General features: G+C 40.6%; 1 protein-coding gene across 1 annotated transcript in view; it reads left to right on the top strand.

Moving 5' to 3' along the window:
• The first annotated feature begins 7,973 nt into the window (after window positions 1–7,973).
• LOC118785437 (glycophorin-C-like) overlaps window positions 7,974–16,528 on the top strand; it is a 28,695-nt gene continuing 20,140 nt past the window's right edge. The window contains exons 1-2 of the mRNA XM_036540062.1: window positions 7,974–8,133; window positions 9,781–10,005. Of these exons, the coding sequence (XP_036395955.1) occupies window positions 9,915–10,005 (91 nt within the window). The 5' untranslated portion in view covers window positions 7,974–8,133; window positions 9,781–9,914. The remainder of the gene's footprint in view (window positions 8,134–9,780; window positions 10,006–16,528) is intronic.

Genomic DNA, 16,528 nt, shown 5'->3' with positions numbered 1-16,528 from the left:
TGACAATCTTAAAGCAGTTCAACCCAACAGACTGTAAAAAGCAAACAAAAGCAGTAACAGATTTACCTCTGCTCAGCATAGGCATCGTGACTGTGGCTTAAAAAAAGTTACATAAAAATACATCGCCGTACCCACACGTTTGTGTGCCTGTGTGTTCATTTGAAAGCCATGTACCAAATCCAGAGGGAATTCACTGCTCAGTAGGTTAGCTGCTCAATTGTGCTTCAATAATAGCTGACAGAGCCACTCGTTCTCATGTTTAATACCATCTGCCTATAACACTTCTCAGGAATGAGGCAGGTGTACTGCTGGCTTAGAGTTGTTACTCAGGAATTTCAGAGCATTTAGTGGTGCAGATAGTTTCCCAACGGCTCAGCCCTGTTTACGCAGAGTCTGCCCAAAAACACAGAGACATTTCAGTGTCCCTTGGCATCGCAAGGGCACATGCCAACCTTGTTTTGCCAATGTTTTTCTTGGCACAGCCCGAGCACCACAGGGTGGGGCTGCTCTTGATTTTGAGCCAACGGTCTGAAAGGACCACAGAAAGATAGTCAGGGTTTGCTTGTTAAACACACACTAATGTGTCCACACTCCCCCTACTTCTCTTTTCTCCTCAAACACTTTCTCCGGGGTGTTTCTGAGAAACGTATTGGCGTATCCTCTCTCTGTGTCCTCTGTCTCCTGGGGAAAGGCAAGCGTCATAGATTTTCAGTCGTCTGGCATTAGCCTCTGACTCCTGAATTGGCTTTCTCTCATGTTTGGTCAAAACCTGTCTGAACCACATGTAACAGGAGGGAGGGGGGTGAGAGACAGGAATTAAAGCTTGTGTTTGCTGGGTCTGGGAAACAAATCATAGGGAAACCACGGGATCAGGCTCCAGTCGATTCTGCAGGTGGCCGCAGCTTTTCCAGATCCCTCTCCAGTACCCGTCCTATTTTAATTCCGCTGAAAGTGGATGGGAGTGCCACACAGGGCTGTCAGGCTCAGCTATCCCCCGTCTGCAGGCTGCTGTGCAGTAAGACGGCTCTGCAGCCTGACACCTTGCCATGCTCTCTCTGTATTTACTCACTGCTGTGGCATTTCATCCCTACCGCTGTTGCCGCCACAAAGAGGGCTGACAAAGCTGTCTCAGAAGCACAGAGTTATTCTGAGATGATAAACACGGGCAGGGAAATCAGGTTCACTCTGAATCCACTCTGAATGGATTCTCCAAAAGAGTAGAAACTGCGACATTTTGCCAAAGCCCGTAGCTTCATATTTTTAAATATAGCAGGTACATTCCTATTCAAGTATTTTTAAGGGTATCTGGGATTTAAAAAAAAATCAAGACCCATCAAAACAAAACATTAAAACATGAAAACACTGCCAGACATCTGGAAGCATATGCAAATAAACAGATTAAAAATGCTCTTAGAAAACATTTTTTTATTGTACGGCTAAATTTCTTAAATTTGAATTCCAGGGAAAAGGGGTGATTTAAGACTTATTTTATTGCAACTTGGAGTTTTCTTGCAAATGAGATGTTTGTATGCATGTATGATTTTTTTTCTCCCACAATAAATATGATGTTGTTTTTTCACAAAGTGATCATGGAAAAGTTTCACATCAAGACAGCTTTATTTTTATATGTCTCTATCATATACTCCTGCCTCCCTCATAATTAGAAGGAGCACAGCCACACTGTTCTCAGCAGGTGTCCTGAAACAGACTGGCTGTTTAAATGTGTGGTCTCTCCCTGGCCAGGAGAATGAATCCATTCAGAGTCTGTGATCTACACTCAGTCACAGTGACACATAGTTCAGCATTCATCTGGAATGTCGTTGCCAATGTGCACCACCTGTAAAAATGATTCACTCTAATTACAAAGACCCTGTGAAAACCAAAGAAGAAGAGTGGAGGAACTGAAAATGCTTGAATGATTAAGGACAAGTTCAGATTGTCCCTCTGCCCACAAAACAAAAAAAAAATATATGGCTGCCTGAGAAAAGGTTAACAGCACCACCTATTGGTACAACTAGAAATGCCATCCCACACTGTCCCCACCAAAGAAGAAACATTGTAAAGGCTGAAATATGTTCAGCTTGTTTTCACACATTTCTGTGCTTAGTGCCGCAGAAAATTCATGCCAATGTCAAAGCAATTAATATACCAATACCCAGCTGTTCCATGTGGAAAATAAACTCCTTCCTCCTGTTTGATTGTGTTTTTTTTTGCATATTTAAGTTCCTTTCTGTAGTCAGGGATTAGATGTACAATGAGACTACTGCTGCAATGTTATTTAGAAAGGCAGAAGGTCACTGCAAATGTCTGAGTAAGAAAGATGTGTTTATCTCCCACTAATACAACCTGAATCCAGGAAGGAAGAATGTGGCACCTCCTCATTGATTATAATATCATTCTAGCACATTCAATCAACTCTGCACACTAGGACTATATAGCTGAGGGTTGATGAACACCAGAAGGGTATAGCTGTGGCAGGCTTTCACTTAGTTTGGTATAATCCATCATACACAGCATGCTATACCAATACCAATAACTGTCATGCAAAGAGCTGCTTCCATCTCAACGATCCTCAAAACTACACAACTGAAATCACTATCTCTTCCCACTGGCCATTTTTCATGTATTGCAAATCAATATTTCATATGATCGTTTTTATTTTGAGATGGACAAGTATGGCAAAATTGTTATCAGCATAACAAAAGGTTTTCATCAGCCTGTCTCTCCTACAAAATGTGCCGTCACATATAGGAGACAGATGTAAGGGTCATCAGAGTTGCTGGTAAAACTGACAGGCTGAGAAATTTAATCGCAATTTTCCCTTCCATGTGTACATTTGACACCTCAAACAACAGAGCAGACAGTTTCTTCGGCATCTGCTGTCAATGTGTTTAGAGCAGTGATTTTCAGCCCTTGTCTTGGGGGCACACTAAGTTCATTGGTTTTGCCCCAGGTGCTCTTAAATAAAAAAAAACACATTGTATTTAACATTTCTTGACAGCTGAAAAAAGCAACACAATCTCTATCCTATCTCCTATAAAGGTATTTATTTGTGATGAGACACAACAAAGAACACTTACACACCATGCACTGACAAATGTGATGTATTTAGTCTCCTTTACACAGCTGGGGGACTTCAGAATTCACCTATAGACCCCTCAAGCCTCCGGACCCCCTCCCCCACCAGCCCCAACTTCTTTGGCCTCACCCTGATGCAGTCACCTCCAACACACAAAGCCGGCAGACAGCTGGACCTTGTCTCCCTGACAAAAGGCTCCACCCCTCTGACCACTACTTTGTCTCTTTTTCTCCCCTCCTCCCTCCTCCTCCTCCAGCCTTCCTCTGTCACTTGTTGTCACAGCCTCTCAAATTTAGCTCTCTCTTCCACAGTTCTTGCTTCCTCCTATCCCTTGATTCTTTCATCAAGCTTTGTGCTTACTCTGCTGCATCTATAATTCTCTCCTCTCTATCATCTGCCCTTGTTCCTCTCTGTCATCTTACTTCAAGGCAAGAACAGGCCCAAGCTCCATGCTGAAGAACAGAAGTGGAGAAAAACCAGCTCCTCTGACAATCTGCTAAAGTATCAAGCTCTCCTCTCTGCATTTTCTTCGAGTGTTACATCTGTTAAGGCTGTTAAGGCTCCTTCTATAAATTCAAGATTTAAAATTCACTTTTTTACCCCATGCTCACTGTTTTCTACATTCTGTTCCTTCCTCAGTCCTCCCTCTCCCCCACCACCCTCTGAACTCTCTGCAGATGATTTCACAGATCACTTCAACCAGAACTCCCTCCAGACACCACAGCCCTCTTCTCCCTCCTCTTCCTGTTTTTCCTCCTTGCAACTCTTCTCCCGTTAGTTCATTGAGTTCTCTCCATTTTCAGGCATTAACGTCACTCAACTGACTGACATCACACTGACCCTCCACCTCTGCCATGGATCCCATTCCCTCACTTCTTCTTCAGGGCATCATTCCCAGCCTTCTCACATTCATCTCCTCTCTGATTAATTCAACACTCTCCACAGGCTGTGTGCTTGCAGCCTTCAAGGAGGCTGTCCAGAATTATCAACTGGTCTCTCTCCCTCCCTTTTCCTCCAAAACACTGGAACATGCTGTGGCTACTGTCTGCTATTTTCTCACAGAACAAGAATCTTTAACCCCTGCAGCCTGGCTTCAGAGCAGCATGAACTTCCTATGGAAGTCAGGACAGCAGAATCACTAGCCATCTTCCAACACAGACTGAAGACCCACCTCTTTAGACTGCACCTCTGTCCCCCTTCAATCCCCACTTGCACTCGCTGGTCTGGGAGTGTTGTTAGCTGTTGCTCATGTAACTTGGATTGATGCACTTCTGTTCTCCTGTGGAAGTTGCTCTGGATAAGAGCATCTGCTAAATGAATGTAATGTGATGTATCTTAAAAATGAACTGAGTAGAAGACATTCTCAAACAGATTATATCAGGCAATTCAGCCTTATAATCATAAGGATGATGAATGTACTGCATACATGCTTCATGCGTGGTAGAAGAATGTACGCACAATATGATATATTCTGATGCAATGAAAGCATGTGTGTAGTTTTACATAGTTACATTTAGTTAGACTACCATACCTCAGTGCTGTAACCTTCAACATACTATCATCTTTAAAGAATCTACATCTCCATCTATGAGGGAAAACAAGTTATGATAACATTTTGTAGAAGTATAGTCAACAAACCCCCACCATTGGGAAAATACACGTAGGTAAGCATATAGTAAGGTTGTGGCATGTTTTGAGATGTGATTGTGCAAGATACAAGTAAAGGGGCTTGTTCAATATATTTTTATTACTACCCAACCTTGTGTAGCAGCCCGAGAACATTAAGTCTTCATCTGGTATCTGTTGCTGACCGCAGGTGTGTACGGTGATCAGAGTGGTGGATAAACAGAGAGTTGAGATTGATCTTGAATAAGGTGTGCTGTTCAAAATCCAAGCAGTGAAGCACTGTCCAAGCAGTGAAATACAAACCTTCAAAAGGAAAGGCAATCCCTTTTCTCACTTTATGACTGGTTCATCCAGATGGTATTCATCTTTTTTTTCTTCCTGTTTTCTTCCTGTTGACTTATTTCTGTCATGTTTAATTAATACTGAAGATGTCACACATTCTCAGTCCTGTTAGCAGTTACGAGGCATGATGCAATTGTTTTTTACTATTTTTCAGCATTTCCAGAATTATCCTCAGGTTACCTCTGTGTGTTTTATTTATAAAGTTTTCCATCAAATAAATGCTTTCATTTTGCTACACTTTGCAATTAATTCAATTAAGCCAACACTTTACTTCTTTTCATTTGGCGAGTAAAGAAAAGCAAATGGTTTCTGAATGGACAACTACTGCTATACTTGATTCAGAGGAGGTAACAGGAGAGAAGACCATCTGAAGGGGATTCGAAAATGGACACTGCATAAATTAGAAAATGGGTACAATATGACAATATGTTTAGCCGCATTTATCTAGACTAATCGTTTCTAAATACATTTTGCAAAATCATTAAAATAATTTTGTCTGTATAATTCTGAGACACCAAAGCATTCATGTAAGTTGAATAATTGCAGTGTTAGCCCTAAATACCTTTTACAAAAAAGGCCAGAAAAAAAGCTTGAAAAAATTCATTCCAGCATACTGTTAATGAATAGTAATTTCAATTCAAATCAACAAGAGACATAATTTTGCTTTTTGAAAGGAAATGCTTCCTTTTTTAGGGCTGCAATAACTGCAGGTAATGAAGCCTGAACAAGCCCATCCAACATGCAGCAGAATCAGGTCGGCCCATGGGCTCCGTGGCCATAATGCAGGAGATTTAAATTAAAACCTGAGCATCAGAGATAATTAGTGTCTGAGGTAGGAAAGAGACTAAAGGATTTGTTTGTGCAATTTAACCACTGATTGATTTAAGCAAGTGCATTGCTGTGTGATCTCTGCAGAATAAGCAATGAGATATCTCCCTTGATGTGCCAAGCCGAAGGGATTTTGTGCACTTTCAGTTATTACAATAAGCATCTCCCTCACCTATGAATACAAATACGACATTTTCCACTACTGCACAACACTAACGCTTCAGTTATGGATTGCCAGAGCTAACTGAAAGGCATTGCCTTACAAACATGGCAAGAACAATTAATCGATACAATAAATCACTGAGTGCAAATGATTGAATATTTAGTTATACTTGACTGATGACAGGAATAAGAGGGATAACAACAATCATAATACTTCAGTTATTGTAGGAAGGAAAGGCATTCTTTTTCTATCTAAGTGGTGCTAATTAGCTTGAAGGACACATTGTAGCATCTATTCATACATCAAGAACCTTTGTGTCAGCCTCAACCACAAGCTCTTCTTCTCAGAGCACATCTGGTCAGTCACCTAGTCCTGCATATTCTTCTTCAAGAACACAAAAGAATCCATCTGCTTGTATGCAGTGACCCTGCCTACACTATGGCAACTCTCTGCTTCCTGGCCTCCCTGGCTGTGCCATCACACTGTGTCCACTCATTCAGAAAATAGCAGCACAGTTGGTATTCATGCTCAATAACTTGGACCATGTTGTGCCCGGCCCCCCTGTACTGGCTAGCAGTTGTAACTCATGCAACAAATTCAAGGGCCTGGTCCCTGCCCAGGTTTCTTCCAGGCAACTAAGGGCATGGCTCCTCCCTACCTTGTATTTGGTAACATCTGGCCATCTAGCAGTCAGTTTCTGTACATCCTAAGACTGCAGAATTGTTCACCAACTTGCAGTGCAAATTTATTATTCATGTGTTTTTTGGTTTGTTATCATATGTTTTTTTTAGTATGGTATGGTTTAATGCCCATTTGATAGCATCCAAAATATTATTAAGAAATAAGAAATTAATAATAAATAATAATACATAATTAATTTCAAGAAACCCAACAGTGTCAGATGAGTTTGAGGCAAGAGGTATTATATGGAAATGTTTCTGTTTTAACTCAGTCTTTTTCATGTACAAACACTGGAGGCATTGGCATTAAATAATTCTGGATAGAAATACGTCCATTTCCATGCTTGGCCTGTGGTGTTGAATATGGACATGATAAAGTACCATATCATCACAGAATAGACAAGGTCATATTCAAGATAAAGGAAATAACATGAGCTAATAGATCAACCCAACAGCAAATGTGGCCAAATTCTAGATAATGGAAATCATATCAAGGTTAAATGGAAATGTCGATGTACATACAAACATGCAGCAAAGAGGTAATCTATCTCTTATCACATTTCAAATATAGGTTCACATGTAAGTCATATTTTTCTAACCAATCATTCAATTTTTTATGTATGTTTGCACAGCATTCTTATGTCACTGTTTCATTTACAGTTTCTGAGATTTATGGTGACTTCTGATTATGGCCATGCTAATCAGAAAGACATTAATAAGAGACTAACTTTGCATTGTGCAACATGTCCCAAGAATCTAGCTGCTCATTTCACTCCCCAGGTTATTCTCAAAACATTCGGTCTTCCTCAGCTGTTGAAAGGTGCAGAAAGTATTGCACAGGTAAAATTTATGCAAGCATGGATGCTCATAACAGAGAGGGATATACACTAAGTTTGTCTATATAGGAGCATTCGAACCACTTTGTATCCTCACTGTCATGGTTCCTTAACATTCTGTCTTACTGGATATTCACCCCAGCCATCCACAACAAACTTTTGGCAGGAGGTGCATGACCCTCTCATTCCTCCCCCTCCCCCTCACATCTCAGTTTCCCCCCTCCTGTTCCCCCTCCTCTGGCTGAAGCTTACTCACACAACAGCTGTGGCCAATTTGCATGTCAGGGGAGGGGCCTGCTGGGCCATTGGCTTATTGGCCTAAACGGAAGAAATTATTAGCAAGGGAATAAGCAGAAAAGTTTGCAGGCAATGAAAGTGACCTATTCCATCCCCACCCCTCCACCCCCAATCCAAAAAAAGGAAAAAAAGACAGCAACAGCACGCAGACAGACAGAAAAACAGGACTGTAATCATAACTCTGCGAGTGGAGCTGTTTCCCACACTTCACACTGTATGCGTTACGGTTTCATTTTCAAGTGAGAGTCTCAGGCAGATCCTGTTGCAGCTCGTGGAAACTCGGTGAGTGCTCCCTTAAGGATGTTACTTTCTCAGTCAAATTAATTACACAAGCTGCTCTTAAAGGACACATAGAGTGGGCAATGTGCTTGCAGGCAGCTCTCACAGTGTAACTAAGAGACAGAATCAGTCAGTCACTGCAGCAACTCACATGGAAAAATAAGTCTAATCACATGCTTACATGCATGCTCACGGTTATTAGTGGCGTCAGTGTTGTCATGTACTCATTTTTTTCTCTTCTTATGCAAGGCTTTAATTAATGGGCAATGTGTAAACACCTCAAACACCTTAAACATGTTATGTTGGAGTTACAAATTGTTAAATAGTAAGAACGCCTCTGGCAGTTTCTTAGTCTTACTGTTTAACTTTATGATTTTTAATGAATTTGCTTAACATTTTCTTGCAGTCTGAACTAAAGAAGGTTAGGTAATTTAATCCAGAGTTATTGACCTTTATGGAATGAAGGAACAGTAGTAATGAATAAAAAATACTCCCCATAGAATGTGTTCCCATGGGTATACATTACAGCGGAGAGTCTGTCAGTTCTCATCTGCTGGGAAATGAAATACACAAATGCTAAAGAATTCTGTTGTTGACACATTTTTTGGTGCAGCTGCAACTTGCATCTGTCCCTACATGCACTAATCGGTCAATAACATAAACATAAGTGATTTGTTTTAAGCAGACAATAGCTGTAATACATTAATTAGAAATTAGCTTCAGTAGACTTTCTGATACTTGTAGCAAGTCAGATTAGATAAAACATGACTTTCAGTCAAATTACAGGCATACAATAATATTTCCTTTCTATGAAAGCTTTCAGTAGTCACTGTGTTTGCTGAAAGTGTTACACTGCTCTATCTGAGACAGGGATTACTAAGCAAACTTGGAGCTGAGTCAACTACACATTTGGTATGAGGGCTGAACAGAGTGCAAACTTATGTAGGTACAAAGAACCATGTAGAGTAGTTTGTCCTCACATGTGTATTAATCTTACATATACAGTATGAATATGTAATAATTCATTAAGTAGAACTGTAAATTTAAATCCCCATATGTACAGACGGGCAAACAGTTGGAACTGGATTGTCTGTTAGGGTCAGTTAAGGTTTGCATGTATGCTCTCAGTAAATAGTTTATTGTACTGAGTTCATATCTCACCCTGGGTGTCGCCTTGTGATGCTCAGTCATAGACAAAAAAAACACTTCTTTATTCAAAGTGTGCAGCTTGGGCTCTCCGGCGTGGTTTAACCTATAGGTTTGTGTTTGAAAGAATGTAGCTCCACCTCTCAGTTTTGACAAAAGAACTCATTTTTTCAGTTACAATTGCAATAAACAGCTTTGACATTTATGAGTAGTTTTGTCCATATGGTTTGAAATTGTTTGAAATCGTTTTAAGTTCCTGTTATCTCGATTTTTCCTCAATCTTTGCTACCTCACGCTGTTATTTTAAAGATACGTGTTATGGGGCCTCTTCAAGATCTCATTTTCTGGCAGCATGGAAAATGGAAAATGAGTTAACTGAAAATCACAGAGGGCCAGCAGCTCCTGGTTTGAACTTTTAAAGGAGTGCGTGTCCCTGAAAGAAAGAGACAGACAGGAAAGGAATGACACGTGTGCTGTTTCCTTTTTTCTCTCCCTCTTCTGAAGTGGTCTGAAACCAGAGCAGAGACTGTCCCCCTCGCCTCAAGACTCAAGATTCTCTCTCCCTCTCCGGCCTCTCTCGTCTCCCTGTCAGCTGTCCCCCTCAATCCCTCCTCAGGATATCCCAACAACAGCGCGCTATGGAGACCACCGTAGGACATCTGACTAATACTGAAGGACAAACGGACCTCTCTGTCACAGCAGGATTAACAAGCGAACCCCTCAAGTCTGGTTAGTATTCTTTAGAATTCATAAAACGGTCCGACTCTGTGCTGTCCTGCAATGCTCAGGGACCTTTGGTAATGGCATTTAGAGGTGGCAGGTGCACTGCATGTTGGCCTTTTCTCTTGGGTAAAGCAGTACGGAAGGGGCTTGGAGTAGGGTGAGGTGGTATACAGTCCAAAAACTCAGTTGCCGTTTGCTTCCATTGTGCAGAGGTACAGGGAAGGGAAACTGTTGTCACTGCTATCTCTGAAAATGTGTGGCTACTTTTTTAAAGGGAGAGAAGTTTCATTGCCTCAGAGGAAAAGCTTCAAGCTCTTTACTCGGTATGCAACACATAGCAAGTTTGCTGCCTTTGTTTATGCAATTAACGGCAAATTATAGATGTGAGGTTTCTAATTTAACTGTGAGGAACCCTCAAAGACAAATTGAAAGGATTACTTTCGGATCTACATTTTATTACTCAGTTAAATGTAGTGTTCATTTGTCAATATCATTTCCATATCATTTCCAGTCTGCCTACACATCATAAAATGAATTACTCTTGGCTCAAGACAAATTTTACCTGTTTTTTTGGTTTTTATGTTTTACTTTTGTTTTGAGTTTTATCAATCATTCAGATGTCAGCTAGGGTATCTCAGGGCATTAAGCGGACTTGCACCAGAGCCAGCTTTCGATAATCGGTCCTGGGAAATGCGTTGCTTTGACTGCCATCAGCACTGTGAGAATCAGGATGATAAATGCTTCCAGGCCCCTAAATCATCCTGGCAATGGATGATTTTTCTATTTTCAGAGGCTGGAACGCTTGTGATGATTAGAGGAAGCAGGAAGTGTGAGAAGTTCTGAAGAGCCTCTTTAAATGCGTTTGGGCAGGCATAAAGCGTTTTGGCTTTCCTCACTGTGAAAACAAACCAGGGCCAAGAAACCTAGTTGCCTGTTATAGCTGCGTGAACAATGCCACCACAGCCATATATACTCATAAAACTCAAAGCACAAGCAAGCCTGTAACAAAGCATTATAATTTTTGTCATCTCCTTATTTTTGTTTGCTTCGCATGATAAATTTTACTGCCAAATGCATAATGCATTTGTTGTAGACTCTGGTCTGCCTTCATCTGAGTGTAAAGCCATGTTGAGAGACCATAGGTTCTGCTCAATGGTGCTGAAAGACAGACTGTACAGTCCTGTGTGTTGCGTTGGGTGTGACAGAGAAAGAACAGCCATCCCCTGAGAGGTGGGCATGCCCCTCGTCAGCCCATCGCATGCCGAGCCCGACAGCTGGAAGGGTGTTGTCTGAGTGAGGGGGATGAAGAAGTGAATAAGATTTCCACAGACGCCCAATGTCAGCTGCTTGCGGAGGCCTGAAACAGGACCCTTCGTTCTTTCCAAATCCATATCTTATCGTAGCATTTGGAGGAGGAGCCTTTCTCTCGGACGGTGATATTGCGCACAGCTGTGCTCATCAATGTCTTTCCTCTCCAAAAGATCCCATCACATTGGCAGCAAATCATTTTTATTACATTTGCCAAAAATGCATGAAGAAATCGCAGGGCGGCAGATCATCTAGCACAAATATTCTGTAATGATGAATGAGCATGACAAGTGTTTTCCACCTGATTGTGTTGTGATTATGTATATAGTATATGCTCCAACATTCCTATCATACAACAAGCTGGCTTTTGATCAAAAATATTTGTTTTTCTGGAGTGAAATAGAACAGTACAAGAAGGTTTACACATTCTGAATCTCATTTATCAGAGCAATTAGAAAGATGGGGAAAAAAATCTACATGAAATTTCATTAAAGGGCTGGTTACAGTTTTCGTGAGCTAGATTCTATGCCTCCCATGGGTGTAGCTCCTACCTGCTGTTTGTTTGAATGCAGATGATTAAGCAAGCATAAATCAATTCCCTGCTTGGATGCTGATGTTCCCTAAAGTGAGATGTGGGTAATTTGTTTTTGATTGTCAATGGTGTACTTGCACAGACTGTTATGTCTCATTATACCTGAAGGGCAAGTAGTTTTAATGCAAAAACACTAGGAAATATAGGTATATTAATTCCACAGACATGCTGCTCAAGCACAAAGGCACTTTAATGCCACAAATGAGTTGCCTCAGTAATGCTGATGAAATATCCCAGAGACCTCAGCTTTGTGTCTGGATGATAAGGTTGGCTTTATCGCTGGGAATATCGCACAGAGCAGTGAAGCTCTTCAGGGTTTTGAGTAGACTAAATATGGATATGCATTCCCAAACCAACAGTTTTGTGAAAAATGTACATGCCTCCTATAAAGAATGTGTGTTGACAAATATACAGAATGTGCGTGAAGTGCCTTGTTGAGGGTTATTCTCAGTTTTTACATTAATCAATGATATTAATTTATTGTCCACATGTTAGAAAGAAGCATGCTTCTGAGGGATCATGCACATGCAATTATAAGCATACGGCGGCTGAAAAATTCATTACATTCCTGTCCTGAAAAGGAATTTTGACAGTGCTATCTGCCAGTAGCAGTAGTGAATGAAAACTGACGGTTTTGTATCTTCTTTATATCAACAGTGTTCTAAATAGGGATTACCTTGGCATTCTCCATTTGTAATCAGTGATCTTTTTTGTTGTTATTATTGGAGGATGAACAATGTGCTCCATATATAAGTGTTGGCTTGATTGGCTTATCTGGGGCATGTTTGAGAAACACAGGAACATCATCTCAGCCAAAGAGTTAGATGAGGGCAAGGATATCACAAATTCACATGTCTTAGCAAGAATGATCAGTGTAATATTAGGTGACAACACTGTTCACTTCGGCATGGCTGTTTCGCTGCTTTGAAAAGGAGACTTTTAGGATGTTTGTTGTCATGTTCTCCCCGTAGACAGATTCCTTCTGACAGAGTGAGAGGTGAGAGACAGACATGTGAGAGGGGCAGAAAGGCTATGGCTACGCAGAGGCAAAAGGGCTGTAATGTCAATACAGAGGCAGAGGTAGAACAGGAAAATGCAAACCAGAGGCAGTGGAACAGGTACAAACTTTCCAGAACTTGTGAACTCCAACAGATAAAATATAAAGTGTTGTTTTCTTGGAACACGAAAGGCAGAGGCCTCAGGGAAAACTCCAGCCTGTCAGCGTGGAACAGAGAGCCCGGAGTGTGAGAAAGCCTCTGTCAGTGGTTCAGATGAGGGGTATCAGATTGTGGACCCACAGATTAAGGGGAGTGTCTGTTTATCTGACTGCTGCAGAGGGAAACTTCAAGCCCGGCGTGCTTGCTTCAGTGATAAGAGCAGACTCACAGGAGCTCAATTCACCCTCTCTGACGTAGCTCCAAACGTCCACTACACAAACTGAAGCAGGTCTATTTGCTGGCACCATCAGTTAACGGTCTGCATTTTATTATTGTTGTTTCCTGCATTTTACAACAGTGCATTTACAGCATGCTTCGACAACTCACATTACATTATATTAGAGACATTACATTTACTTAGCAGACACTCTTATCCAAAGTGACCTGCCTCGCTCACAATTTTTACAGGTCATTTATATAGTTGGATATTTACTAAAGTAATTCAGGCTAAGTATCCAGCCCAAGGGCACAAGAGCAGCACCCTATCTGGGAATTGAGCCAGGAGCCAATGGATTGCAAGGCCTGCTACTTAATGCTGAACCACACTACCGCCACACTTACAGGACACTGTTCTGTTCTGTACGCAAATCTGAAACTTTAACTGTTTTTGTCCAATTCCATTTTCTCCCATCGATTTAGTATCGTCTCAATGTCTTTGGTCAAGCTCAGAGAAACCAATGGCTGTCTGCGAATGGCTATGGATGGGAGCACAAACTGGGAGCATGAGATACAATACCAGCTCCAATCAGGCTCATACTACTTGCAGCTAGTCATCTGATCCAATCATAAAATTTCGCACCTATTAACAGACCGGTTCAGACAAAGTCAGCAGCACAGTAACAGATCCTCCAAGTGCCCTAGGTGGGGGAAATCAATACACCCGATAATCTTTTTGGAGTGATAGAAACAATGGGCACGTAAGTATCCGTGCCACTTGTCAGGCTCACAGCCAGCCTTGACCTTAGGCAGCTGGATAGAGTTGGAGAGACTGAGATGGAAAGAGTGCATTGTCTGCTGAAAGCAGGCATTCGACAGAGAGAGGACCGTTGTTCTGGTTGTTGTGCTTGGCTCATCCAGCCATGGAATGGTGACAAGGGGCTAGACAGGAGCCCTGGGCCTGAGCCTGCTGCCCTCACCGCCAGCTGTAGATACGTGTTGTTCACCCTGGCCTCTGCCCAAGTCCCACAGGCTAAAGCCGGTTCCACGCTGATAGTGCTGTGCTGCATTGTGCAGATAAGTTTACGGATGGCTCATTAGAGAGCGGAAAAAAACTTGTCTGTGTGTAGAGCAGAATGGCTTTTTCAGGGCTGCATTTTAGAAACAAATGCACAGGTGTTTCTTATAAGCACAAAGCTTCATAGGGGTATGTCATAGGACATGTCCCCACCACTTTTTGTCGTGGCCCATTTCGTCCACACCACTTTTTCAAAGCCTTAACATGTCGAACCCGTCGTTGTCCCCAGCACTTTTCAAAACAAACTGACACCCATGAATAGGTTATACATCAGGTTTATGTACTTCCTTTTACAGCACTAATATGAAGGTATTCTCTTTTTCCCTAGTCCTGGTTTTGATATATAAATAGATAGGGAATAATAATACAAACAATATTAATATAAATAATATTACTACTAACAATAATGGATCTCATAGTCTTTAATGGAGATGTATATGAGTAGGGGGTGACTTCACTCAACAACCACCCAATGGATAGCACCCACCTGAGTAATGTATGATGATTTTTTTTTTTTTTTTGTTATTCGGTTAAATTGAAGTATAATTACACAGTCAGATTGAGAAGTGGATAGTGACACACTATGGAAACAAAGACAAATATTTTGATTGTATATTTGGAAATTTCAACCTATTCAGTAAAGAATTCAGTAATTTATTCATGAGTTAACTGCTAATCAAATAATAATCAAAATAAAAAGTCATAATCAGTCAGTTACATTATTTAATATCATGCAGTCTACATGGGGCAAACACATAAATAAAAGAAATGGTACAAACAGGACAAGGAACACAGACATAAGGACAACAGTAGGATTTAAAGTCATATCAATAATATACAGTAATGACACCAAAAGGACATGATGCACAAGATTCCTAATATTAACAGATTTAAGTTTAATTAACTATTTTATTAACTATTTATTTATTTATCTATATTTTGCATATTCTATTTTGGAACCTGCTTTAAAACACAGGACATTTTTAGGCCACTTGCATAAAATAATTGTGCGTTCTTGTTTTATTAAGAAATATCACTTATTCTTTCTCCCTCTTAACAAGCTGTATTGATTAAGTAAATTAAATACCCAAGAACTATTTTCTCTCATTGCAAATAACCTTTTGCCTCCAATTATTTTCTAGTTTTTTTTTTGTTTTTTGTTTTTTGTTTTTTTTTTTGTTGTTTTTATGAAAGTATTCATAATAGTTTTCCCCTGAACCTGCATTGATGAGTAGGTGTAGAAAAGGTGAGAAAAGGATCTCATAATAGCCTACTTAATTAAAAGATAATGTATATTTGCTTGTTTTATGAGAAGGTGAAAGTGATTGGTTGGACATAATAAACATAAAGCTGGTTTAATGTATTGGATTCTTATTATGATCAAATAGACCTTCCCTGGGTTTTGGGACGAGGTAGAAGAAATTACTGGAACTTATATCACAACTTAATAATCAGAGCTCACGCATCTCAAACTTCCTGTCTCTGTCATGTATGGGTTCAAATGACTTCACATTCTCTTTTTATCTAATATATGAAAAGTGTTACAGAGAGTTAGAATACTGCTTAGAATACTGCTTGTAATGTCCTGGAAAGGCTCCTAGGAATTTCCTGATTTATCTTATTCAAAACCTTCTTTTATGTATCTCAAGGGACAATGCCAGCAAGCTCATATATCTTTAGTGAGGAAGGATAGTCTCACCCACCTCCCAGCCATTTAACTAGAAATTCAGCTATATATTTTTTAAACTTAGAGAATTCTCCCTGATCCATTGTCTGATGTCAAGGAAATTAAATAAATACCTGTGATCTAGTAGTCTAAGGGCCATTTGGAATTCCAGACTAGAGTTCTTAATCATATTCTCCAGCATCCTCTCTTCTGAAAGATACAGTGGCATTCAGCCCCATGAGTAGGTGCCATCCTCTGCAGAGTATGTGGCACATGAGCATATCAAAGATGGATGTGGATCTCAATTCACTCCAGGCAAGTGTAAGTACATCAATTTACATGTGTTGTGCATCTAGAGAGAAACACTTCAGTACCTTCACAAATGTTCTGTTAACTAGAGTTTGAATTTCGTCTACAGATAAGACTACACCGTTGTATTCCACCTGCTCAAAAGAAATTCAAATCTTACACATAATTGCACGCAGCTGAGTGGTACGATGCTTTCCATTCTC

This window comes from Megalops cyprinoides, chromosome 11 (assembly GCF_013368585.1).
Source record: "Megalops cyprinoides isolate fMegCyp1 chromosome 11, fMegCyp1.pri, whole genome shotgun sequence".
Taxonomy (NCBI): Eukaryota; Metazoa; Chordata; class Actinopteri; order Elopiformes; family Megalopidae; genus Megalops; species Megalops cyprinoides.
The sequence above is the reverse complement of the archived record's forward strand: the minus strand, read 5'-3'. Positions and strand labels throughout refer to the sequence as shown.